General features: G+C 36.7%; 1 protein-coding gene across 1 annotated transcript in view; it reads right to left on the minus strand.

The window, feature by feature from the left end:
• The window catches only part of UNC13C (unc-13 homolog C), a 460,865-nt gene that overhangs the window by 78,621 nt on the left and 355,289 nt on the right, over window positions 1-26,955 (minus strand). The window contains exons 19-23 of the mRNA XM_087821385.1: window positions 19,158-19,284; window positions 16,930-17,026; window positions 16,125-16,268; window positions 9,580-9,657; window positions 6,420-6,497 (exon numbers count right to left, since the gene is read on the minus strand). Coding sequence (XP_087677511.1) covers window positions 6,420-6,497; window positions 9,580-9,657; window positions 16,125-16,268; window positions 16,930-17,026; window positions 19,158-19,284 — 524 coding nt within the window. The remainder of the gene's footprint in view (window positions 1-6,419; window positions 6,498-9,579; window positions 9,658-16,124; window positions 16,269-16,929; window positions 17,027-19,157; window positions 19,285-26,955) is intronic.

Consider the following 26,955-nt stretch of genomic DNA (forward strand, 5'->3'; position numbering starts at 1 on the left):
TAAAATGCCTTAAATCAATTTGTAGATCTATGGTGTTCAGCATAGATCACATGGTACACTGTCAGAAATAAAAGAATATAGGTTCCTGTCAACTGCAAACAAACACACCCCAGGTCTACCAAAGGTGCCCTGTTTGTTTGTTTTTTTCTTTCTTTTTTTATTCCTTTGAGGAGAGATCATCCCAAAGAACTTAGAAGATCATTTTTACAGGCAGACTATGGCATTTTCCTTATGCTATTCTTATTTCAATGAACTGTTATAGTAGAGGTATCAGTTCTATAAATTCATGCTTCTAATCTCTCGGTTTCAAAAAGTTGAAAGACATCACTGGCTGTCTCTCATTCTAATTAAAGAGAGTATGCAGTAAATCCAACTGTCACTGTGCTTCAAATCAACCAAATGCCTTGAGATACTAAGTCCTATTTGTTAACTAACTGAGGAGATGGTTAGGAGAAAGAAATCAAGCAATATCTGCATACTTTGGTAGAGTATGATAAAACAAAAGGTCAGCGCTTCAAACATTTAGTTCTCCTTGTATCAGTTGCCATGAAACTAAAAACAACTGTCATTCAGCCAAATGACAATCACCTTTGAGCCTTATTTATACAATAAAAGGCTAAGGGATTAAAGTTTATTCTTTGAATTGTTGCCAGAAAACATATAACAACTACAACTTTCATTTGAAGTGTATTTTCAAATTTAGAAAGTATTAGGGGGGGTCCTCCCCAACAAACCTTACCTAATAACTTTTATGACTCCCCATTAATAAACTTGGAATTTTTTGAGGGTGGGGTCTACATCTTAGTAATTATTTTATCTTTGGTGTCTCATAGTCATAATAGGTGCTCAGCAAATAAATGTGTGTTGAATGAACTAATAGATTCTGTCTTCATGTTCAGAGTGCTCTAACTTCTGTTTTCTGTGAGGCAATCAAGGGGAAGAGATGCTTAAAGAGGTGGGCTTTTAAATATCTCTTTCAATGGGCGCTAAAAGGGATATCTGCTCTAATTGTTGTTTTACAAGTTCCTGCTCTTTGTAAGCTCCTTGAGGCCTAAGGCATTTGTTTTTAAATCTTTTTATTTCTCATCTCAGTTCCTGCTCCCCCTATAGATACAGTAAAAATAAGTAGGTAACAATAGACACTTCAGTTAAGTAGGAAGAACTTGGCAAAATGTTTTAGGAGACATTTTAGAACAAAAAGGAAGACATAATGCAACTAGTTAAAATATTCTATTTTATTATCTAGTGACAGCTAAGAAGTACTTTACTAATTTTATTTTGCAAGTGCTACAAAAGAGATAAAAACAGCAGATTGATTTTCGTTAATGTATCAACTAGTAATTATATCTCTATTTATGTTTAGGAAAAAAAGGTGAGACAGATCAGGAACCTAAACATAAAGCTTAACCTCTTTACAACTATACCACCTCTTTTAATATGATTAAATATAAAATGTGAGCATAAATCCTGAATGTTTTTTTAAAAAAAGCTGGATATTTGTTTATGCAAATTGACCATCTGTATTTTGAGAATATTATATTCTTTAATCCAAATATTTGCCTGCACTATTGCATGCTGTCTCAAGGTCCATTCAAACAACTGCATCCCATGTGTTCTTAAGATTTAAAACACATTACGTAGGTCAGTTAAGATAAGACAAAGAGGTATTCTGAGCCAATTCCTAAGTACCTGGTTGCTGCTCTAAAAGCAGAGAGCAGTACTTCTCAGAATGTAGTCCCCTGACCAGTAGCATCAGCATCACTGGAAATTTGTTACAAATGCAAATCACAGGGCCCCACCCCAGACCTGCTGAGTCAAATACTCTGGGGATGGAATTCTGCAATGTGTGTTTTAATAAGCTCTTCAGGTAGTTCTAATGTATGCTCAAATTCAAGAACTACTGGCATGGAGTATTATTTCCTATAAAGCAGTGAGCTTCAATCCCCTATTGCCCAGCAAGTATAAAGTTGAGAGGATAGTGCTAAGTAAAATATGACAGAAGTTAATTTCTGTCATCTCCGCTCAGGGTTTGCTTAGCTGAAGACGCAGTCCATATGGCTAAAGGATTTTATAGTGAATTTCAATCATCTACAGGCATATGTTTTTGGGCACTCAGATGCAGTTTCTAAGTGACACATCAAATTCATCATTCAAAATGAAAAGTAATATAGATATACATCTCTGAAATGAAAAATAATTAAGTTGCTCATTAAAATATACACATTTTTGGGACAGGTGGGGTTTGAATGTTTCAAATTCCTTGGCCCTGTTCAGGAAAGATTACTGCAATGAGATGAATCAAAAAATTTAATTATTTTTGAGACACATCCGTAAGAATAACATTATTGTTGTTATTGATCTCCTTCGTGGCAGGCAGAATGAGAGAATTTAGCTAAGTACACAAACCCCCTACTTCCCCTAAATGTTTTGATAGTGGCTAACTTGTAGAACTTGAAGTGCTATCAGTAGGTTAGCAGGCCTCGGGGTAATTAACTCAAGAAGGTTGGACAGGCACAGTATTGTGAAGGAGTGAGGCATCTGCTTGTGCAGCCGTTATAATTCTTCTAAATCAATTACTACAAGTTCTGTAGAATTTCATAACGAATATATTATGACTTCCTGAAATTAAATTTTGGATGACATGACTTTCTTTTTCATGTACTTGTACAAATTAGATTTGCAGATCAAGGAAATACAACTAAGTCCTTTCCATAGGCCGTAACAATATGAAAAAAGTGAATACAGACTAGGTATTTACTTGCAATTGATACATGCTGAAGTTCTACTCATGAAATAATGAAGCTATTAAAATAATATAAACCTAAATATATTTGTTTTACTTTTGAGCTGTTAGTGCTTTCATAGGATAATAACAACATAATCATTCACCTATGAATGAAGATTATTACCTGGTAATCATTTTATTGTTATTGTGTGATAAAGGGATTATGGTATAAAAAATGTAACTTCTACCTCAAGTCAGTCCATATCACAGGCTGGCTATTCTATCTGTTTCAGTATAGCGATTCCCAAAACTGTACGCACATAAAAAATCACCTGAGATGCTTTTTTTGAAAAAAGATTCTGAGCCTCATTCCTGAAGGTAACGTTACCTCTGCTTCGGGGTTTGTGCGACACGTTTTCAGAAACTCCTCTAGAGTAATCAGAGTTGTTATGCCAAAACATGCTCTTAGTCTGTATGCAGGAAAGCGTGCTGGGAAGTCACTTTATAGGAGAAGACACTTAGTGGTTTGCTTTTTCCTTTCAGTTTTTTTCTAAATCAAGCATTGGTTCACAGGACGCTGTGCATGCAGTTAACAAGCGACTGCTCATGCGACTGCTTCGGGAGCCACTGTCAACACCATCAGCCCAAGACCGTCATCATGTTAGGCAACGTTTTCATCCTGGACTCCGCACAGAGAGTAACTCTTTCCGCCCCAAAAAGGCTTTAGGCATGCTTCCCGTTTGCAGAGGGAAGTCTGCTTGCTGTCACAACCTCACCCTGCAGAGAAAGAGCAGCTGCCCCACCCGCGGTCGGGCTAACGCGCCGAGAGCCGCAGCACCAAGCAGCCAGGCCTGCAGGCGGCCAGCAGGACGCGGGCAGGACGAGGGGCAGGCAGCACCGTCCTTAGAAGCCAGCTAATTAACACAGGGCATCAAAAACTATTCTGAGCAAGTGCACAAGCGATCATTTGCTAGTTAGAGTCTTGTGGCAAGAAGTGTACATCCTAGCACAGATGGCAGGACAAAAATAAGAAGGAACTCCTAAAAGAAGGATTAGATCTAGGCTGGGAAGTTTCCCTTAGCAAGGCCAGTAGAGGTTTTATAACCAGTTCCTGGGAGTGGGCACTGGGACACACTGTATCACCTTGAAAGGCTTCAATAAGCCCGAATTCAGTGCTGCATATACTTTTCATCCCAAAGGGTGAAATGTGCCATTCTTATTAAAATCCTTCTCATCTTTGTAAAAGCCCCGAGTTAAGACACTGCCTTTTGTTGATAACTGCATTGGAAGGCCTCTGCCTGTTATTTTGAGATTCCGGTGCCTAGAGGAGGCTGCGTAGCAATGAGCAATCTTAACATAATTCTGTATTAATAACAAAGCTCATTTCTGTCTGGGTGGCTGCATGTTACACTCAGACTTGGGGTCAGGCCTTGCTTCCTCCTGACATTTTATCAACCCATGTGCAATGCTAACTGGGTCTGCCCAAAGCTTTTTTCCTAGCAGCAGGTTCCAAGAGATAAAAATGGAGAAGAATGAGAGGAAGGAAGCTGTGTGTAGAAAGGGAGACAGGAGAACAGAGGAGGGTAAAGAAAAGGGGAGAAGGGATGAAAGATATTTAAATGTTGGAAAAAACGGAGCTAGGGTCCATGCTGTCCCTCTATCAAATTATACTGTTAGAAGCTAGACGCTCATTTATTTGACTTTTCCCTTTAAATTATGCAGGAGGAATTTAGCAATTGACATTGCCCGACTTATGAAGGGAGAAGGCACCAGCTCAGTATTTCTATCTTCATTTTCTCTAGTGAGAAGATGCCCCATGATGTAGTCATAATTTGGAATTAAATTTATAATGTGAAACCTGCACAGTTCAAGCTGGAGACTTTATCTGAAATGAGCCCATTTTTGATTAGTGAACAAGCCATCCCACAACTTTTCTGGTTAGCCAGTGGCTTGGCCCACACAGTTTATTTTTAAGTACAGGTATGATTCTTCTGGTTAATATACAGCTTGGCGATACATCACTCTCATTAGAGTTCAACCACAAAGGGTAATAAAACAGTAGTAGCATTAGGAGAAATTTCTGGAAATATGGCATTTTAAATATAACTTCATCCATAAATGATTTGTGGTCTTTAACATTCACTAAAAGGAGGCAGAATTTCCCACAAGAAATCAGTAATTTCTTCACTGCTTTTCAAAACAGTAAGTAGACTTAAAGTCCGAATATAAAACATCGCTAAAATTACAAAGGGATCTCCACTTATGATCCCTAATTACTTGTGCTCCTCTAATTCAGTGAAAGAATTCTAATAACGAGACTGATGCTCTCAAAGTGTGCAAAACCAGTAAGAGGTTTGGGGAACGGAGTGTTATTTTATACAAATTAGACCGAGTCTGCAGGGGCAGGGAGCACAGCACATCAATGTTGGAGCTTCACACATGTATCTGAGTGCTTCTTCCTGTCTGCACCGTGCTAGTTTTATGTATATCTCATACACTTACCACAATAAGGAGCAATGTAAATAAAATCTTAACCAGAAATAGCCCCACATCTAACCACCCTTGGGAAATTTTTTAAAACAAATATCTTTATTGATTTCAGAGAGAGGAAAGGAGAGGGAGAGAGAGAGAGAGGAACATCAATGATGAGAGAGTCACTGATCTGCTGCCTTCTGCATGCCCCCTACTGGGGATCCAGCCTGAAACCCCGGGCATGTGCCCTGACTGGAAATCGAAAATCAAACTGAGAACTCCTGGATCATAGGTCGATGCTCAACCACTGAGCCACGCAAGCTGGGCGGGATTTTTTTATGGAAGGGTAGTGGGGTGAGGGGGAGGAGAGTGCCAGCTATGTGACTGCCCTCTTGGCACCATCTCCAGCCCTCATCTCACTCCCCAGATGCTCATGTTGTTTTGTGAAAGGAGCTGTGGCACCAGGAAGAGGCAGGTGCAGAGCTAGCACTGCACTGTCTGCCTGATCCAGACAAGCAAATGAGAGTAAGGAGGAGGTGCACTGGCCTTTAGGTTTGGGGGGAATCAGCCGGGGAAAGGATAAGATGCTTGCTATCACAAACCTCATAAAAGAATCTTTCTCCTTCCTTCTTCTGCTCATGGGATTGCAGGACAAAGATGTTGGACAAAGACACGACACATTACAGACACAGCACACGACATATTTTTCACAGAGATTTTTAGACATGAACACTAAACCACCAATACCTCAAAGCAACCAGCGCCACAAAACACATTGCAGAAAGAACATTGATATCAAGGTGACATTGCACAATATGGCAAAAACCCCCGCACTTTGTGGAACTTACAGATCATTAGCATCTATATTTAATTGTAAATATATATGACTATATGTAGGGTGTCCCAAAAAATGTATACACTTTCACAGCTGACAGCTCAATTTTGAAAATAAAATGCACTTTAATAAACACTGCCTTTATAATTATTCAGGCTATTGACCATCTTCTTCCTCCCATTCACACTGCTAATATATTTACTAAAATATTCTGTTGTGGACACAATAATCATCTCAGTTATTAATTGGGTTTTAGATTACTATCATTTCCTGTTCTTTAGCTAAACCATGTAAAACTTGATTATGAACCTCTGAATAGCAAAGAGATATGCTGCTAATGATCTCTAAGTCAGTATTTGGCAAATGCAAGCATAAAAACATACCCACCTCTTTTCCTCCCATGGATTCAAACATTTTTTCCAACTGGACCCGCAATTGTTGAATATTGTTCATCAGTATACAGGGCTTTAAATAAAGCAACAAAAACAAGTAGTGTGAGAATCCTTCATACACTAAATTGTTGAGTGAGTTTACCTTAAATATAAGAGTATACAATTATCACTGAAGTCCTACTGTATTTGGCAAATAGAATAATTCTGGTACCTTAAGATTATGCTTCTTAACAGCTAAATGGAAGAGGGAAGTATAAGGACTGCTTTAAAGAATGAAATTTAGTAATATACTCAGACAATAAAGCATTGAAGAATTACTACTAAAGTTTCTTTTATTCTTAACATCATGGCATTTTATACTTAGAAATTTACTGAACTCTGTTTTTAAAGATTTATTTTAAGAAAAATAGATTCGTTAATTTTTTTCTTTTATTTCACTTGTTTATAAACCAAAACACTATCTGAAATTTTAAAATAAAAAAACAACAACCAAACACACACACACAACCTTAAATAGATTCTCTTAGGCTACAAAGTCCACACATCGGTATTCAAGGCTCTTCATTATCTGGCTCCAAAGTATGTTTCCTTCTCATCTCCGTCTATGGCACTGTGATTATCTCCAACTCTCTGCAACTTATTTCCCCCAAATACCTGCACTTGCCATATGCTGTGACTCTGCTTAGCATGAGGCCTCTTCATTTAGGCTCTCTGCCTAATTGAATCAAATCCATCATTCGGCTTAAAGCCTTCTCTTTCCTACATTGTATCCTTTGGCCACTTGACATTTGTTGTTTCGCTTTACATTTTAGTTGCTTTTCACTCTCTCTGCGCTGACCCTCAATGCACTGTATGTGCTCCTGTGCCTCTTTCTGCTCTTTTGCTTCAAGAGCGTTGCACAGCGCCTTACACTTGCTCACAACATGTTCCTTGACTTGCTTCTGAGAAGGCAGAAATACAACAATAAAGATGCAACACTTTGTGACAGGACTAGATGTGACCTTTGAACAGCAGGAAATAATTTATAATTGGAAAAGAGAATTCAGAATATTTCTAGAGTAATTTACTATTTGCTGCATACTGATCCCAAAGAGCCAAGGGAAAGAAAAACACAAAAGAAAGAAAAATGGATGCATCTTTCAAGTTGCTGGGAAATAAGCCAATAATGAATCAGAGAAAGGCATGCAAAGGACTTACAGGACATCAGAGAGGTGTTAGCACTTGTCAGCGGAAAGATTTTATTTTTGCCTTAACTGTATTGCTGACCTTTGAAAACTTTTTACTTTACTCTTAAAGTGACCACATCCTAACTTCGATTTATGAAAACAATTTTAAACTTCTTTTCCATTCCCTTGATTACAGTCACATAAATATTTTATTGTTTAAACATAGATATCTATTTATCTCCTATAGACGCTGTTCAGGAAGCTGAACCACATGCACCACAAATGACTCTGATCTCCTGCCACGACTGAAAGCCACTTGATGTAGACTTAGTCCTTTCCAGAGCATGTATGGTCACATTTTCAGGAAATTTAGCATCTTGACACAAAGTCAACAAACTGAGCCAATAGACTTTTTCCCCCCAATAGGGAAAAGGTTATTGATATATTTATTTTCATTTCAGAGGGGGAAGATTGGCTTGGATTTGGGCAATCCCACCAGGGAGAAAACTAAGATCAAAGTAAGACCATGGCTCTTAATGAGAAGCAAGATATCAGTAATTAGGGGGGAAAGCATTGAGGCAAAGAAAACGGTAAGTTCCTGTGCTGTAATATTTGCAAGGTTTTTTTTTTCTTCTTTATAAAATTTGATTTAAAAAATTATAAAATATACAGTAAACAAAATAACACAATAAACACTGATTTATGATTTTTTTCTCAGTTTTTAAAAAAATAAAATATAATCTAGAACATTAACACATAAAGTGGGACTATGCAGGGGCCTTTCAAAAATAATTTTCCTTTCTGAATGACCAGAGTTAGCCTTGGCAATTCATAGACCCCTTTCAAAATCTTCAGTTTGGCTATCCTAATAAAACCAGAATCTTTTCTGAAATTTTCTGGTGCTGTTTTGGTCTTCAGTATGTTACTTTTCAAATGTATCATCCTTTCATTAAAAATATATGTTTTCAATAAACAAATATTCTTTCTTTCCTATTAGATTATTTACAATCAATGGCAATTAGAGATATCTGCTGAGATATCTTAGAGTTTCAATAAAGTTCCTGGCAGCATATTAATTGAAAAGAAAGAAGAATCTTCCGGGATCCTTGAGAAAAATTAGAACTGATTTACCTTAATGAGCTGTCAGCAAGAGGTCAACGAGTTTTCAGGGAGCAGACTAGAGGTTTTAGACTTGCCTGATAGTACTGATCTTTTGCAGGGTGGGAATGGTTTTCCTCTTTAAAACAATTTTACTGATTTTCAAATACTGTTTTTCAGTGCTTTTTTTTAAAAAAAAATTCCTATAATGCTATCAACATATTTCTCCTAATATGACATATGGTAAATTGGAAAGAGTGCATCATTCACCATAAAAACATCATATTCCAAATCACTTTAGTTCATCTTGCTTCTCTTTATGCCTTTTATTGATTAAGTTGCAATATTGGTTTGGTTTTTTGTTTTTTTTTAAATCTTTATTGTTGAGAGTATTACAGATATTCCCCTTGATTTGGTTTTTATAAACATGTTCAATTATCCAAAAAAATAGAAAACTAAATTAATAAATTCAGAGTGCAAATCAGCAACATTCCTTACATGAACAATCCTCAATGTATTTGAAAACTGAAAGAATAAATTAAACTCATTTTAGTGTTGGAACAAAGCTAAGCTAGTTGGTGTCAACACTAAACAAGTTTTAACTTGCTAGTTCTCAGCTTCGGTGCTGGGGGTTTCCAGCTATTTGTCTTGTTTTTTATCATCATGGAACCAGAAGTTGTCTGGCATTGAGTTGCCCTCAACCTTCCTCTGAATTCTGTCTTGAAACCAGCTCATGACTACTAGAGAAGTTTAGAAACAACATCTTGCAATACCTCTCAACTATCATCCTGTATGAAAACAGAAAGAAAACAATATCTCTTGCTTATTTACTACTTGGAAAAAGTGGCTCTCACCTGAGGAATACATGAAAATAGAGACATTTTTACTTACCACATTTTCCTTATCACAGTAGGAACTAAAATCATTTGATATGATCGCAGCATACTGAAGCAGTACTTTATTGATAGTCTAGGAAAAATAACAACAAAAGTATTGTCAAATGTATCCAATTTTATATATACTGCAGGGGCTAATGCTAATTAGGCAAACTTTTCACATGTCTTTTTCAACTTTTCATAAGCAGTGACTAAATCTACACTCTTGCCAAAAAAAGATCTCAAGTAAACTATTATATTTAGATTAAAATTTATCATATTTCTGAGTATATTTGGAAGATACTCCACATGGATTCATCCCATTTTAATACAATATACTCCATCATAAAATTCTTTATTTCTAACTTTAATAAATACTCTAAAGCTATACCATTTTATTTATTTATTTTAAATTTTTTATTGATTTCAGAGAGATGAAGGGAGAGGGAGAGAGAGAGAGAAGCATCAATGATGAGAGTCATTGATTGGCTGTCTCCTGCACGCCCTCTACTGGGGATCGAGCCCGCAGCCTGGGCATGTGCCCTGACGGGGAATCAAACCGTGACCGCCTGGTTCATAGGTTGACGCTCAACCACTGAGCCACGTCGGCCGAGCTATATCAACTATTTTTGTGGCAACTTCCTCTATGCTTGAATACTTATTAACTAATTACCCCTAATGCTCTCTTTTTTTTCCTGAATAAATGACACTTTACGCTTTGAATCATCTTATGGTTTCTAGTTAACACCCTTGCACACATTTTTATCATGACAAAATTCTTTGTCATTTTCTCAACTTTTTCTACTGTTCCTAAATACCTCATTCTAAGTAGGGCCAGAGTATTTTTATACATGTTATTAGCAATAAATATTTTCAATAATTTTGTATGATAGGAGCTTTACTGATTAATATCAAAGATGACCTCTTAAAACATAAAACTTCTGCTTTTGTTGTGTCACAATATCTCTATATTTACCTTAATTTACTTTATTTATTGATGCATTATTTTCTAAAAATGTTGCCTAATCTTTTCCCTTTCTGTCCTTTTCATCCTAATTCCACATTTCCCTTCTCCATCTAATAACTATTTCTGAGCCTAAGGATGCCCTCTGCTTCCATAATTATGCAAAACAAGGGAAACACACAAACTTTGTTAGTTACATTTTACTTTAACTATTTAAAAATATATTGATGAGTTTGCAACCTATTGCTTTTACTTAGACAGCTTGAATTATCAAAAGTCAAGTGTGGATGTGATTTTCTTAGAAGAGAGAAAGCAATAATAACAGTAGATACATGCCATTTCTTTTCATATAAAAACAAGGATACGAAAGCTTTTCTTTTGTATAATATATTCATCTTAATGTTCTTTATGGCTTAAAATCAACTCAAGGAGACACTCCAAGGAGTGAAACTGAAGGAGACATGTTTAATCTTCAAAATTAAATTCACCAACTGTGACTATGAACTTGTTTTACAGGCTTTTAAGATCACAATGGAAACCTGGAGTCAGGGATAACATGAAGAAAGAAAATCAATTCTCTGTGGAAGTACACACTAAAATGATTATTAAATAGAAAATCGGCTGTGGAAAATATAAAATCTTATCAAGAGCAGACCAATAAATCTAGGAAAACAGATGGCTGGTCAGACTTCAGTATCTTTCAGATGCAGCTGTTCAAATTTTACTTTAGACATAATGCTGGAACTTTGGGACTTATCTAAGGAGTATCAATTCACTCATACATATGAACACTACTCTCAATTTATAGGTTCTAATGACAGTGTAAACTGTAGGAATCATTTCACTAAGTTGAAAAAATAAAAAACAAAAGGCTGACTTTAGGAGCTTGCTGCAATACAGACATTATTACGTGTTCAAGGTAAAGTTTGGGCAGGGAATCCAGACATCCATTTCTCATCATCGACTAGGTATCCCCCAGGGTCTAACGCTTGACTTTACTTCACAGGAAATTCTTAGTCCCTTGAATTTTGCAGAGAGACAAATGAGCCTAGAATCTCATACCTACTTGCCTACAAATAACAGGGGTTAGCAAGTCAGGATGGGTTGTGAGTAAGGAAAAGTGCTCAGCCATGTAGGATGTGCCCATAGAGTTGTGGGTGCACTGGCTGTAATAATATCCATTTCTTTACTAACATACAGAGTACACCTGAGTGAAAATGTGCATATTCATTTTAGGAGCAACTTCAGTTTCACTCTAATTTATTCAACAATATTAGTTCTTTAATTAATACTGGTAAGTAGTTACTTAAGATATGTCTACCTAAGTCATTCTCTCAGCAGCAACATTGTTGGGAAGTTGTTGGAAATGCAAATTCTCTGATTTTATCTCAGATTACAGAGTCAGCAATTCTGGGGTTGGGTCTCAGCAATCTATGTTGTTGTTTTTAAATATATCTTCATTGATTTTAGAGAGAGGAAGGGAGAGGGGGAGAGAGAGAGAAACATCAATGATGAGAGTAATTGATCGGCTGCCTCTTGCACGCCCTCGACTGGGGATTGAGGCCACAACCTGGACATATGCCCTGACCGGGAATTGAACCTCGATCTCCTGGGTCCTAGGTCAATGCTCAACAGCTGAGCCACGCCTGGCTGGGCAGCAATCTATGTTTTAAAAAGTCTGCAGGTAATACTGATGCAAGCTGCAGCATAAGAACCATTGTCCTAACTAATCGTAGCAGGGCAGAGGTAACTCTTCAGAGAGAACCTGTTGATGGAAGGGGTACCTAGTAAAGCCTAGAAGGTGGGACTTCTGTGGGAACTTAGGTCATTATTTTATCTTTGGAGGACTGTTGAGGTTCAGACATGGTGACAGCATATATAGAGAGGCAACAGATAGCCTAGCAGGGGCTGTTTGCATCATGTTCCATAATAAAACAGTTTAAATGAAGAGATAGTCACGAGGTGGAGACAGTTTTTTTATGGATGCAGCAAAGGAACTGCCATTCAAAGAGCTCCAGATTCAATAAGATGGAATTCTAATAGGGTTGCAGCCGTGAAGAGAGGGCCTAAGGATCAGATAGAGTGACTGAAATATCCAAGCTTCAATATACTGTGCCTTGGCCTGTGCCTTCTGGTGCCATTGACTGCGATGGCCATCAATTACTACCAGTAGGTTCATCTAGGGATTCACTCTTATAATCAGTAAAAAGCCCTAATCCCCAAACCCATTTTTGCAGTCACATTTTAGGCATGGAACATAACAGTATCAGAGCAACACAGAGAAGACAGGAAGACTGTATAGTATCTGTTAAGTGACATTAGAAATGTCACTCCAGTGCTTTATAACAGTATATTTTGATGCATCCAACAAAGATAGAGAAACCCCACAGAGGCCTAGATTTGGCCCAAAGGATAAAAATAAATGGTGAGAGCCTGCTCTTCAGCTTACTAATGGATTTCTGATGACACCAGAATGCAAAGGTAGAAAAGCTTAGTGGTTAAAAGCATTCCCTATGTACCATTTATAGATGGGTGACTTGTTTGCATTATTTAAACTTTCTGAGTTTTTGTTATTTAAAAAATTAGAGAAAATAATAGTACCTATCCCATGGGGTTGTTGTAAAGAATAAGGGAGACATAATAGGTAAAGTGATCAGTACATAGTGGTGCTCAATGAATTATCATTATTAATTTTTTAAAATTAGAATTGGGTTCCTGGAGAATAAGGAATATGTGTTCCCCATTCACCATAGTGTCTCCAGCACCCAGTGAACAGCCAGACGTACAGCCAGGAGTCAACTAATAGTTGATTTATTTTTAAGTAGTACTGGAGATATTGATACTTCATTTCTCTCCTTTTTTAAATTAAACTACCCATGGTTGTCAAGAGCAGAAATATGGTCATAGAACATTCACTACCCGTGTGTCATTTTACCACTTATCACAGCTTCTGGATATACCTGCTACGGAATTTAAAGCATTTGTTTGGTACCTTACTCGGTCTTATACACACTTTAGTAAGAATAGATCATCCCTTTAAGTTCCATTTCAGAATGCTAAATCTTCTAAAATGCCTGAAGATATGTATCATTATGTCTTCTCTATAAGGGATGGTTTAGATCAGTATAGGTCCCAGAAAGAAAATATGATTTCAGTATATTTTGATATGGGGAATCCAATCCTTAGAAAGATGGGGTTACATCTGATAAAATAAACTCCAGTGGTCTGAAGTTATTGCAAAATAGATAATTAGATTAACCACAAAGTCTCATTTTTAGTCTTATGATTTAAAAAAAAACATTCCAATGAAATAGAATTTATTTTTCAATGAAAGTTGCCAATTTTTACTTTCCCAGAAAATGTTTATCATTACTCTTACATTATTTCCTTCTGATAAAAATTGGGTATTACTGAATTCCCATGGATTTAAAATGTTTTACTTAACTGAAATTTTTCTTTTGTGCCAATAAAAGCTCACATTTCTTCAGTGACACGTGGAGCCTAATTATTTTCTTTTTGATTTAGAGAATGTGTTTACCGTAATGTAGTTCTAATACAGCCGTCTTTGTGACTTCCCACCCCTTTGTACTTACTTCCAGTCTGTTTGATTATATCCCCAGTGGTCTCAACATGGCTGGTTCAGCTTTACAGCTGGAGAGAGGTCAGACCTACCAAGAGGTGGAGGATGGGCTGGAGCCCAGGGCCTAAGCGTCCCAATTCAGCTGTCCTCCTCCTCTCTCTCAGTGCTTCCATGCCGACAACTTACATAACTCGCTACCTGACTACCTGAGGGTGAACTCTAGTTCCTTTTCTAATATTGTGTGCAATTATAATAGTATGTTACTAAATATATTAACTCTGAGATTATTACATCCTTATATGATCCTGCTTCCACTACAAGTCCTACAGTTCCAAGAATAGCATGTGACACACTTTTTTAAGCAGTATCCCTGATGACCCTGTTTTATTCTTTTCTTGGCAGTCACCCAGAACTCAGCTGCTAGTCAAGAAAAGAGTTATTTAGAGAATTTTTTAAAGTCTTTTGTAAAATGACTGCGGATTTCAACACATTGGGAAACTGAAATCAGCTACTACCAAGAAAGTCCCCTCTAGGAATGATCTCAATCAATGATTTTTAGCTATTATCTTTAAAAGTGGGAGGTTATTTTAGTCTTCATAATTAACAGACATAAAGATTAGAGTTCAAAATACTTCATGGCAGATAAATAATGCAATACTCTTTAGACTGACAGATTGCCTAAAAGCTTTCAATGGCTTTTCATTTTCTACCAAAGAAGTTTAGCCACTTTGCCTATTCAATTCTGCAAATGTGGACCTAACTTTCCAATCAGAGTTCCATCTGCCCTCTATGAATCCTATGCTCAGTCTTCATTGGGACCTCTCAGGCTAGAACCCCCGAGTCACAGAACGGTGTGGGTGGGGGGGTGACAAAGATTCTTTCCTTGTCCAAACTCTAGCCAGGTTCCTCCATGCCCTCAACCTTGACCTATAAAGACTTGAACAAACACTAACATAGTTTCTAACAGTACAGGTCACAGCTCCAGGATGACACTAGTGCTCCTTAAAGTGCCTGCCTGCAAAAACACAAGGCTGCCAAAAGAATGGACTGTTGAAGCCAAAACCTGAAGGTGGGTCCCTATCTCCCCACCTCAGTGGGAGGGTAGGAACCTAAATTAGATAACCACCAGGGATCAAACCCAGATGGGTTTTACATGAATCCCTATCTTGCTTTCCATAATTTTTTACTCCCTTGACTCTACAGAGCCCTGACTTGCCCTACTCTCTCTTTCTCTCTTTAAAATGCCCAGTGACGTCTGTATAAATCAAAATTGAGTCCTACTTCACTCTGGACTCTTCTCTATTGCAACAGTATATTATTGATTAAAATCTGTCCTTACCACTTTAACCAGTATCTGGCATTGTTTATTTTTGATAAAGACTCCCCTACAGGGTCACCCAACCCATATCTGATGTTGTATATGCAGGAAGTAAATCTTTGTCTTAAATCACAGTTTTCTGGTTGACTTGTTACCTCAGTATAAATAGCCCTACCACAGTTAATAAAGATGCTGTCTCCTATAAGAAACCTTTCCTAATTCATCTACAAGCAAACCAGGTTTAAACTTTTCTAAGAGCCAGAGCCAATGACAGGGTCAGGCGCAAGCTTCCCATTCATAAAGGGCTTCAAATTTAGATTTTTTTGTGATAATGCAAATAAAGTTATATACCCTTGTGTTTCTGTGGTTAAAAGCATGTTAAATGTATACATCTTTTATGGGCTGAATTGTGTCCCCTCAAAGTTCATATGTTGAAACCCTACCCCCAGCATCTCAGAATGTGACTATTTGGAGATAGGGCCCTTAAAGAGGTGACCCTGTTAAAATGAAGTCATTAGTGTGGGCTATATTAGTATGGCAAACCTGAAACAACTCAATCTCATAATATTAGAATTAGAAGTTCAATTGGGGTAGTGGTATCAGGGAAGACATACCACAAAACAACAGCATTATTCAGGTCCTGTGCAGGCAAATAATAACAAGGCAAGGTCCCAGCAAAGAAAAGATTTATAAACCTACCTTTGCAAATCTTCTCATTAAGTGAGATAATGCTTCAGGGTTAGGGCATTCCAGTTTCTTAATAATCTCAAAGCTCTGATTAAGCTGAGCAAAGACATCAACCACGGAACAAGAGAAGAGGGCGTGATCAGATGTCTGCTGGAACTGAGGGGAGAGGTGAAACCATCCCATTAAACACATCAGCAGGGCTGTGGAGACAGTCTTCATTATTTCACATAAACAACTGAATCTCCTATATCATGGACCTTTATATCATGTACTTTCATTTTCCAGTAATAAAATGCCTATCCATTTTTAAATCATTCATCTCCTCTTCTGGAAGATGTAGTGGAACTAATATCATGGGGCAGGCTGCTATTAATTGGTTTCTCCATTGCTGAGTTGGAGAACTGTTTTTGTTTTGTTTCTTTCTTTCTCATTCCCCATTGGTATTAGGATGACTTAGCAAGCAGACTGTGGCTTCAGAAGCACTGGGAGGGTGTCTGCTCCTAATTTTGGCCTCCTGGAAAGGTTACAGGACCACAAGGGAGCTTTGTACAAGTCTACTAAACTTATAGATTCTGAACAATTCAATAAGAATCTTGGGGCAAAAGGCGATTGATTTTTTTTTAAATTCATTTTTTATTTAAGCAATTTCCTAGGGTTCCTGTCAGCCCTTTAAAATTGTGTTTTAAATATATTGTTGGTCACTAGAGGATTCAAATAAACCTTAATAAACAACAAGCCTAACAATTCCCATTAGCTTAAAGATGAGTGATGTGAATGAATCCTGACTGCCAACAATCTTAAAGTAATTGAAACTCACTCCGTCTTTTTTGTCTCTTCCCAGTGCTCCATGAAGAAACTCCATTGACACATCTTCATTTTCATCTAGCCACTGCATGACAAAAGGTTCAAACCACCTAAAAAATAAAAGTTACAAACTATAAAAATGTCATTTGCATATAATTAACAGTGAATGCTGCTCTTTTCTTACATGAGAGTAATTTAGGACCCCAAATCTCTTCTTACTTCCTTTTTCAAGTTCAGCTTCCTTTAGCTTTACTTCATTAACTATAAACTCTTCTCTTTTACCTTCAAACTCTATCTCTATATCTATTTTAGCCTACAAAATAAACGCTTTTTATTCTTTGCTACATTACTGTAATTTTATTTTGTGTCATTTTCCTTGTCTCTGAAGCATGGTTCCTAGTATATATATTTGGCGAGTCTGCTGGAAATGGCTTATTTCAGTTTCTCAGTTAGGTCAGTGTCTTTATTTTTGAAGGATATTTTTGATACTTGAAGAATTCTAAGTTGATAGTTTTCCCCTCAGCACTTAGAAGATATGAGCCCATTATATTTTGGTTTTAGTTACTTTTATTGAACAGTCAGCCAACAGTATTGTAGCTCCAGTAAAGTGTTTTCCCTTCCTTGACCCCAACACATTCAAATACTTTCTTCTTGGTTTTAAGCAGTTTTCTGTGATGTACCTATAGGCAGTTTTTCTTGCATTTATCCAGCTTAGGATTCATAGAAATTTTGAACTGTGCTTCATGTTTTTCATCGGATTTACAAAATTCATACCTAGTATCTTTTAAAACATTGATCTGGCATTGTTTTTCTCTCTCCTATTTTTGTATATTAGACCTCTATAATTTGACTTGTATGTCTTGCACTATACCACCAATAGCAAATCATTTCTCTACTGAATTGTTCACTGAAAGGACAAAGTTGGGCTAAACCCATCTCAGGGGACCACAGCCTCCTGTACATATCAAATCATGGCACAGGGCACGTGCCAGATTGTTACATGTTGCCCTTTCTCCTGAAGCTCTACACATATGGGTCCTTCATTTTTTTTATTCCCAGTATCTCACACATGACCTGGCACAAGACACATACTCAATAAACGTTTTTGGTGTTCAATGGAGCTGGATAACCCTTCCTTCAGGATTCAGTTGCTGTGCAAACACTTGGAAAAGGTAATGCATGAAGTCAGGCTCACCTTTGACATCTGCAAAGGCGAAAGCACAAGTGGAAGCCCACATGCCATCGACCTAAATACTTATGATTCTAAGTCAAGTTAACAAATTGTTATATAAAATGTGTTGTGGCCCTGGCTGGGTGTCTCAGTTGGGTTGGAGCATCGTCCCTGTACACCAAAGGGTTGTGGGTTTGATTCCAGGTGGAGCACATACCTAGGTTGCAGTTGGGGCACCTATGGGAGGCAACCAATCCATGTTTCTCTCCCACATTGATGTTTCTCTCTCTCTCTCTCTCTCTCTCTCTCTCAAAATCAATAAAAACATCCTTGGTGAAGATTAAAAAAAAAAAGTGTTCTATATTCTACCTCAACAAATAAACTTATAGCACTTTGCACAGTGCCTGCCAGATGGAAGGCGCCCCCTTAACAGAATAAAATAGAATTCTGATAAATATCAATGCATAGTATTACAAGTTTGATTGTGTGATTACAAATGTATTTGATAGAGATAAGTTTACGAAAATGTTACCTGTTTTATAATGACTTCAATTTTAATATAATTTCTAAGGCATTTTGCAGGTTAAATTAAAAAAATCTGATTGTACAACTCAATATACAAGGTTGGGCAAAACTTGTGAGTACACGGAACACAGAGTACACAAAACACAGAGCTTATTCTTGTACTATTGTTTATTATTGTATTATTTTTCAGGTGAACAACTTTAAGCCTACTTTTGCCTCACCCTTTATAAGCACCTTCATTTTTCCAAGGAAAGCTGAGTTCAAGCACTTTTACAGAAATTAATCTCATCATGTGAGACACATCCTATCATGTATCTCTTTCTCTTTGAGTTTAATAGCCAAGTAAGACATACTTGAAAAATGCAACACAATTCAATTAAATATGGTTCCCAAAGACACGTGCATCATTTAATATTAATGTTACAATAGACGTGTATGCATTCAAATGAAGACTATGTGAAGAGATTTTAGGGCTGTATAAGTCAGGTGTATTTATATGGGACTTTGAATTGAGAACAGACTTGGGGTTGAAAATCACTACTTACAAGGAGTATTCAGGAACTGCATCCTTGAAGGCAGGAAGTTCTCGCACATATTCATTATAAAACCATTTCACTTTGAAATGCAAATTCATATAATCGGTGCTCTTGCATAACCGCTGCTTCTCATGTTCTATAACAGATAAAGTTAAACATTTAATAAAGCTTGGTTGGCCAACAATGCTGCTGGGTTCCTACCTAATTTTATTAGTAGTGTTTCAAAAAGGAAGAAAACAGTGTATTTGATATAAAGGCAAAGTGAATTGCTAAAGACAAACCTGAAATTTTACAAAATCATTATAAATCCTATGTGGAATGGGTCAAGCAGTAATGAGAGATAATTTGAATGTCTGACATGCCTTCCTGGAAAAGGTGAGAACTCTTAATGAGTTTTTTTTTCTTCTTTTTTTCTATTTATCTGCAAGCTCTCATATATTCATTGCTTTGGACCTGATAAAAGTGCCAGAAAGACTTAAAACTCTAAGCATGAATAAAACATGAATTAAACTGGGAGACATAATCCCCAATTACTACTGGAAATGTGAATGAGGAGATCACATTTCTGGCCTGGGTATTTAACACTTAAAATGCTAAGATAGTTGAAAAGGAGAGGAAATATATCTCACTTCCAAGCCAGATGATTTCTTCTGTACCTTTTAATTTTAGCTAAAATTATTTTATAGTTGGTAACTATTTTGACATTTCTTGAACAGAATTTCCTAATATGTGATATATTTTCTCTCTTGCTCAAAGAGTATAGCTTAAAACTCTTGTTTTGATCTGGACATATAGTACTGGGGAGTAGAGATAAATAATATTCCTGTACATGTTTATCTCTGCTTCCTTTTCCCCAGGCCCCCAATATTAATATCTTGGCCAATTGTGGCTGCAAGTATAGACACAACCAAACCCAAAATATCCCTAGCTATCTTCAGGCTGAAAGTGCCCTCTTAGCAGCTCCAGTTGAGGTCCGTGAGTCTCTTTTAGGCTAAGGGCTTTGACTTATACTAGGAACATCCTATAGTTTATATTCCAGGCTAAAAATACGAATTGAAGCAGTTATATTGTTATAAACAAATTGAGGATATCCTTGCTTCTCAGAGCTTGACTACAAAGAGACTTAAATCCAAATAAGCACAAGAAGAAACACAAGCTCAAAGAGAACATTTTCTAATTATCTAAACAGTGATCAATTTAAAACAACTTGTAGAACTAAGAGAGAAAGAGCACACACACACATATATACATATATAGTATTTTGAAAAGAAAATGGTGTATTTGATTATAAATGATTATATATATTTATATATATATATATACACACACACACACACAAGAGCAATAAACTAATACTTCTAGAACAAACTCCCAAACAAAATTATGAACTGTGTGACATTTTGCTTCCACTCCCTCAGAATTAATTTCTACCTTTCCCCTCCCCTTTTCAGTATTGCTCTTCCCCCTGCGCTTCCAGTGCCCTTCCAACCTTAAGAAGAAAATGTGGCTGACAAACTCATAGGTGAGAATTTAATGCAAAACAACCCTGAAGCCCAGAAAAAAATGAAACACAATAGACATCATGTGACTTGGGAGAGGTTGTATTTGAAATGTTTTATTATACCAGCTTAATTAGTAATTGTGCTGAAATAAACGTGAAAATGTATGTTTTCTGAAAAAACATCACATTGATATAAAAGTAAGTTTATTTGTTGAGGTAGAACATAGGACCCATTTTATATAACAGTTTATTAGCTTGATTTAGAATCATAAGTATTTTGGCCTATGGCATGTGGGCTTCCACTTGTGCTTTTGCCTTTGCTGATGTTGGGGGTGATTTGCTATTAGTGGTTTAGTGCACAAAGTAGAATTTGAGTAAGAGGATGCATGTTAGATAAAACAAGAAATACTACATAATATGTACGAATCTCTTTGTGAAACTGTATAATTATGTTTTCTATTAAGGCCTTGGGCTTTTCCCCTCTACTTGTATTTTTACGTGTTTTATCAGTAAGTTTGCGTGAACCTTAAATTCATATTGTGCCATAAAAGGAAAAGGTTCACCACTATGGCTGGGAAGCTCAGTTGGCTGGAGCATCATCCCATACCTCAAAAGGTTGTGGGTTCGATTCCCAGTCAGGGCACATACCTAGGTTGTGGGTTTGATTCCATTAGGGACGCATAAGGGAGACAACCAATTAATGGATGTTTCTCTCAGACATTGATGTCTCTCTCTCTCAAATTAATAAAATATATATATATCCTTAGTTGAGAGTAAATAAAAAGGAAAGGTTCACAATCTCTGCCCCTTGCAATGAAGTTGCCTCTGAGATACTTTGGAAAGCAGGAAGCAGGTAAATGCCAGCTGTGAGCAGTGTCCCAGTCAGTTTTTCCAGTAAGACCTTATGCTTATTTGCTTAACCCATTTACACTTTATTTTCCACGATTGCAGATGTCTGTCCTTCCTCCTTATCTGGGCACTCTGCTTAGAACTTATGGACCTCCCCAAACCCATTCTCTAGGACTCTGCAAGCTCCCTACATTCTCAGTTCCAGAAAAGAAACACTTGCATATGCCAAATGTTCCGTAGCCACACATTAGCCAGGCCACACCCCTTTGCCCCCCAAACTCCATTTCTCCATTGTGGATTGATATGGGAAATGAGATAGGAAGGAAGGAAAGGCACCAGTTATTTTTTTAAAAGACAAAATCTGGTTTTGCTCTAATCTAGAGGCCATCTATTATAGTTCCTAAGAATACACCTGATGGGATAACTCAAATTATCAAGGTTTCACCAGTTCCTTTGCTGGGGACAAAAAAATGCTTCAAAGAATTACTAATAGTTTCCTCCTTACAGGATTGCTTCACACCCATAGTAATTAATTTCTACTCCTTTAAGTCATATATCTCTTATGCATTGTCAACTGATGTTTACTACTTTCTGTAGACAGAAACAGGGGACTAGTATAATCTGTTTTCATGTTCTGTCAAGTCAACAAAAGAGCAATTGACATCTTTACATACTTATGCATTTCAGCTAATATAGCCAGAGTTTTCCAGTTTATTTTGTTGGTGCCGTAGGTTTGCTCTTAGTGGCAGGCCACATTGACAAAATTGCATCTATCATATGATGTGAATGACTCCTAGAATTTATTTAGCCATCAATCCTCCTACATTTTTAATTTTGTCAACAAAGATTTAACTAGCTCATTACATTTACTAAATAAAACGTTTAATTAGTTTTCCAAACAGCAGTATGATAATTTTGTACGAAATTTTAATCTTTGGATTTCAATGAGAAATATGAATATTTTATTATCAGAATAAAAATACTTCATTAAAATTGTACAAAGAAAAAGCTTGGGAATTTAGAAAAATATGGCTATTTTCCTTTAGATGATATGTACCAGTGTTTACTAAAAGAAATAGATTTTCTTCTGAAAATTAGTGTTTACGCATGGGGCTTTGTGTAAAGTACAGAAATGTACAATTATTACAGAAATGTACAATTATATATTGGTTACAGGACAGGGGTTGTATACTCTTAATCCATTCTTGTGTCAAAAGCAAATTGACTCTGTAACAATGAGTCTGTTTCTATTTTGTTTGTTAGTTTATTTTGTTCATTAGATTGCACAGATAAGTGAAATCATATGGTACTTGTCTTTCTCTGACTAGTTTATTTCATTTAGCATAATACTCTCCAGGTCCATCCATGCTGTCACAAAGGGTAAGATTTCCTTCTTTTTTATGGCCGAGTAGTATTCCATTGTGTAAATGTACCACAGCTTTCTCATCCACTCATCTACTGATGATGGGCACTTGGGTTCCAAACAGAGAATGGAGTGACAGCTATCAGAAGGGAGGAGGTTTGGGTGACTGTGTGAAAGAGGTGAAGGGATTAAGCAAAACCAAAACAACAACAACAATTCCTAGACACAGACAACAGTATGGTGATTACCAAAGGGAAAGGGAGTGGGGGAAAGTAGAAGAGGTAAAAGGGAGATAAGTGGTGATGGAAGGAGACTTGACTTGGGGTTGTAAACACACAATACAATATACAGATGATGTATTATAGAGTTGTACAGCTGAAACTTATATAATTTTATTAACCAATGTTACCCCAATAAATTCAATAAAATTTTTTTAAAAGCACTGCAAACCTGGCAGATAGTAAGTGCTCAATAAATGTTGGTTATTAGGATGTGGATGGTAATGATGATAATGTTGGTCTACTTAGTCAAAGACAGAGTGTGTCTTTGAGGGGACAGGAAACTTCTAAACACAAGTCCTTTCAGAAAACAGTTATTTCATTTCACTTTTAATTAACCAGTTCTATAAAGTTTATTGACAGTCCATTATGTACAAGAGTCTTCCTAGGCACCGTTCATGTCTCCAAGATGTTTAGAAGGGGGGATAAGACAACTCTACATATAATTCTAATGCCATGTAGAAATAATGTGGGTTTTTTTTTCCTTGCCTAATTGCTCTGACTAGAACTTCTAATACCATGTCGGATAAAAGTGGTGATAGTGAGATCCTTATCTTGTTCTTGATCTTAGAGGAAAAGCTTTCAGCTTTCACCACTGAGTTTGATACTAGCTTTGGGCTTATTATATATGGATTTTTATTATGTTTAGGTACATTCCTATTATACCTAGTTTGTAGAGAGTTTTTATTATGAAAAATGTTGAATTTGTCAAATGCTTTTTATACATCTATTGAGATGATCATGTGATTTTATTCTTTATTCTGTTAATTTATTGTATCACGTTAATTAATTTTTGTATGTTCAACCAATTTCATATTCTTGGAATAAATTGCACTTTATCATGGAAAAAAACAAAACAAACAGGCTGCAAAAAAATCATCACAGTGTTATTTTTTTAATTTGTGGCATCATTTTATTGCATACACACTCAGTGCTATCCTATAGTTAGTAGTGTACAACTGTGTAGGACTGTCTCGAACATCAGCCTTCGTGTTTGACAGCCTGTTCTATCTTTAAGAGCCTGTGATTTGGAAGTTCTGGAAGGAATATCAAACAAAAGGCCAGTATTAGGGGGCCACTGCAATGATGTTTTGTGAGATATTATGAGCTCACAAAACTAAAACCTTATTACCCAGAATTTTTCGTTCTAAAAATAAATATGTATCAGACTTCTATGGAGAATATACACATAGAAACATCTATTAAAGATAATCATCAATTCATATTAATCATATATTGATGGGACCATGGGCTCTTTTTTATATGCTGAGAATGCTAAACCATATAACTAGAAGTAAAGAAAAAAGAGAATAAGAGTTATGATTTTCCATTTTATAGCAGTTCTATAAAGGTCTTATAAGATCAGCACATCTTTAGAGTGAGAAATCACCTAAAGTTCTGGCTGCCAAAGTAAGCTATGGTATTGTATTAACAAGGTCTAAAGCTTGGAGAAATAAAATAAAAATTAAAAAAAAATAAATGACTATACAGAACATGTTAGCAAAAAGTAACTTGGATCAATGTGAAACTTCCAGAAAGAAAAACCAGCAAACAAGAAAAAAACACTATCCCCAATAGTACATTATTGCACACACCTTTCTTAAGAATTAATGACTCTGAAGGAACAAATATAGTGAATTTTTGTAGGGTAAGAAAGAAGATATTGAAGTTTCTTTCATGACACATTTCTGATAAGTCTTAGCAAAATACTAGAAAAAAAGCCAAGCAAATTAATAAAATATTGCCTTACTCCATGACCACTAAAACTGATGCCAGAAGAGTTACCCCTGAGAGGAGTAGCTGGCAGTCCTACTCAAAATTACAACCAGTCTCTCAGCAGAATCCCAGAATGAATCCGGGCTGCCCAGGCTCGTTAAACCAGGAGATATGGGGTCAGGCATACTTCATAGACACTCTCTGATATAACTGCTTAGAATTCTGGTTTAGAGCTATAACCCACAAACCTAGACTGGTGGGTTTAAGTAAGACTGTTCTTTCCGTTGAAACAAAAACCTCTGGAATCCCTTTCTGTGCACCCAAAACTTAAACTTCTACTTCTGAATAAAAATATTCATTCATAAATGATCTGTACAATTCAATCATGCTTTTTTACTTCAAACTTTTCTTTGCCAAAATTAAACAGTACATACATGAAAATTTCCCTATAATCTTCATCTATGACACCAACTCCTACATCTGTGAAATATTTTGCAGCCAAGCAAAAAACTGAAGCCACTCTCCCATAACACCCAGAAGAAAGAATGTACCATTTCATGGTATGGCTTGAAAGAATGTTCCATGACTTGTCTGAGCCACAGACCTTGGAAAATCAGGAAGCAGTATGAAGGCAGACCCACATAATCTGGTGTTAGGAAACTAGAGATAGATAGTTATAAGGTAAAAAATGGGAAGAAATGGGAAAGAGTGTTAATAAAGACAGAGGTGGCCAACAGTCTGGAACATTATGGTAAAATACAGGCTTCCAAAGAAGCTATTGTCATTAACTGACAAGTCACTTAAGGGTATCAAAAAAGCAACAAAAACAAGCTTTATGTACATTGTATTTTTACCCAGAGTCCTAGCAATAGATGTACTGCAGAGTATTTCCATGAGAGTTACAACTAGGAACTAAAATGTAGATTTCATTCATTTATGCAACCTATATTTACTGATTATCTACTATGAACCAGGTACTATTCTACATATTGATAGTACAGCGAAGAAGAAAACAGTGTTCCTGTCATCTTGGAGTTTACATATAGTGAGGAGAGGCAGACAATAAAAATCATTCAATATAATGTGAGGTAGTGGTAAGTGTTAAAGTGGAAAGTAGAAAAAAAATAATGCACAGTAAGGAAGTAGATGAGCTGAGAGTGCCTTTTTCAACAGGGCATTCAGGAAAGGTATCTAATGAGGTGACACAAAAGCGGAACTGAGTGAAGTCAGAGAGCAAAACATGCAGATGTCCCCTGTAAGAGCATTTCAGGTAGAAAATACAGCAAGTGAAGTCCCCTCATGCAATCTAGTCAGCTTAACAAGTTCAGAGAGGTGCAAGGAGCCAGTGGGGCTAAAGCAGAGTCAGTGAGCAAGGGTCGTGAGAAGTGATTTCAGAGAGAAGCCAAGGCCGGGTCACACAGGGTCCTGTAGTCTATGATAAACACCTCTCCCCTTAAGAGTCATGAAATAACACTGGAGGATTTTGGTCTAATTTACATTTGTAAAACATCACTTTGGTTGCTGTCTGGGAGAGATTATGGGGATGCAAAAGTGGAAGCAGGAGTTGTATAGAGGAGGCTGCTGCAGTGGAACAAGCACCGGACAGATGGGGCAGCTTGGACTTGAGTGGTAACAGCGTCTGTGGTGGAAGTGATGAGGCATGGTGTCTAATCTTGGTTCTGTGTCTTAATGTTACATAACCATGCCTCTCACCTCTTCCCTTCCTAGATAAGCTCTCTAAGAACAGACAAGACATCTTATTAAAATTTTGATTTCCCACACCACCTTGTCTAGTTAGAATCATGGATGGATAGATCGATAAAAAAATCGAAGAGTTGTTTTGCCATGCCTAGTCCTTTATTTTCCTCACTTTTATTAAAAGCAGATTGGGTCATCAGACTGGTAGAGAACATGCTCAACACTGGACTTGTTCTATGAGTTTGTTGGTTTATAGCTTCACATGGGGAAAAGTTACTGCTGTGTCTTAAAAGATGGGTCAGATTTTCTGCATTAAAATAAAAGGCCCTAGTTATGTCAATAAAATTTTTATTAAGAATTGTAAATAAAATATACACATAATTTTCCTTCTATATACACATA

Source organism: Miniopterus natalensis, chromosome 1, assembly GCF_054644295.1.
Source record: "Miniopterus natalensis isolate mMinNat1 chromosome 1, mMinNat1.hap1, whole genome shotgun sequence".
Classification (NCBI taxonomy): Eukaryota; Metazoa; Chordata; class Mammalia; order Chiroptera; family Miniopteridae; genus Miniopterus; species Miniopterus natalensis.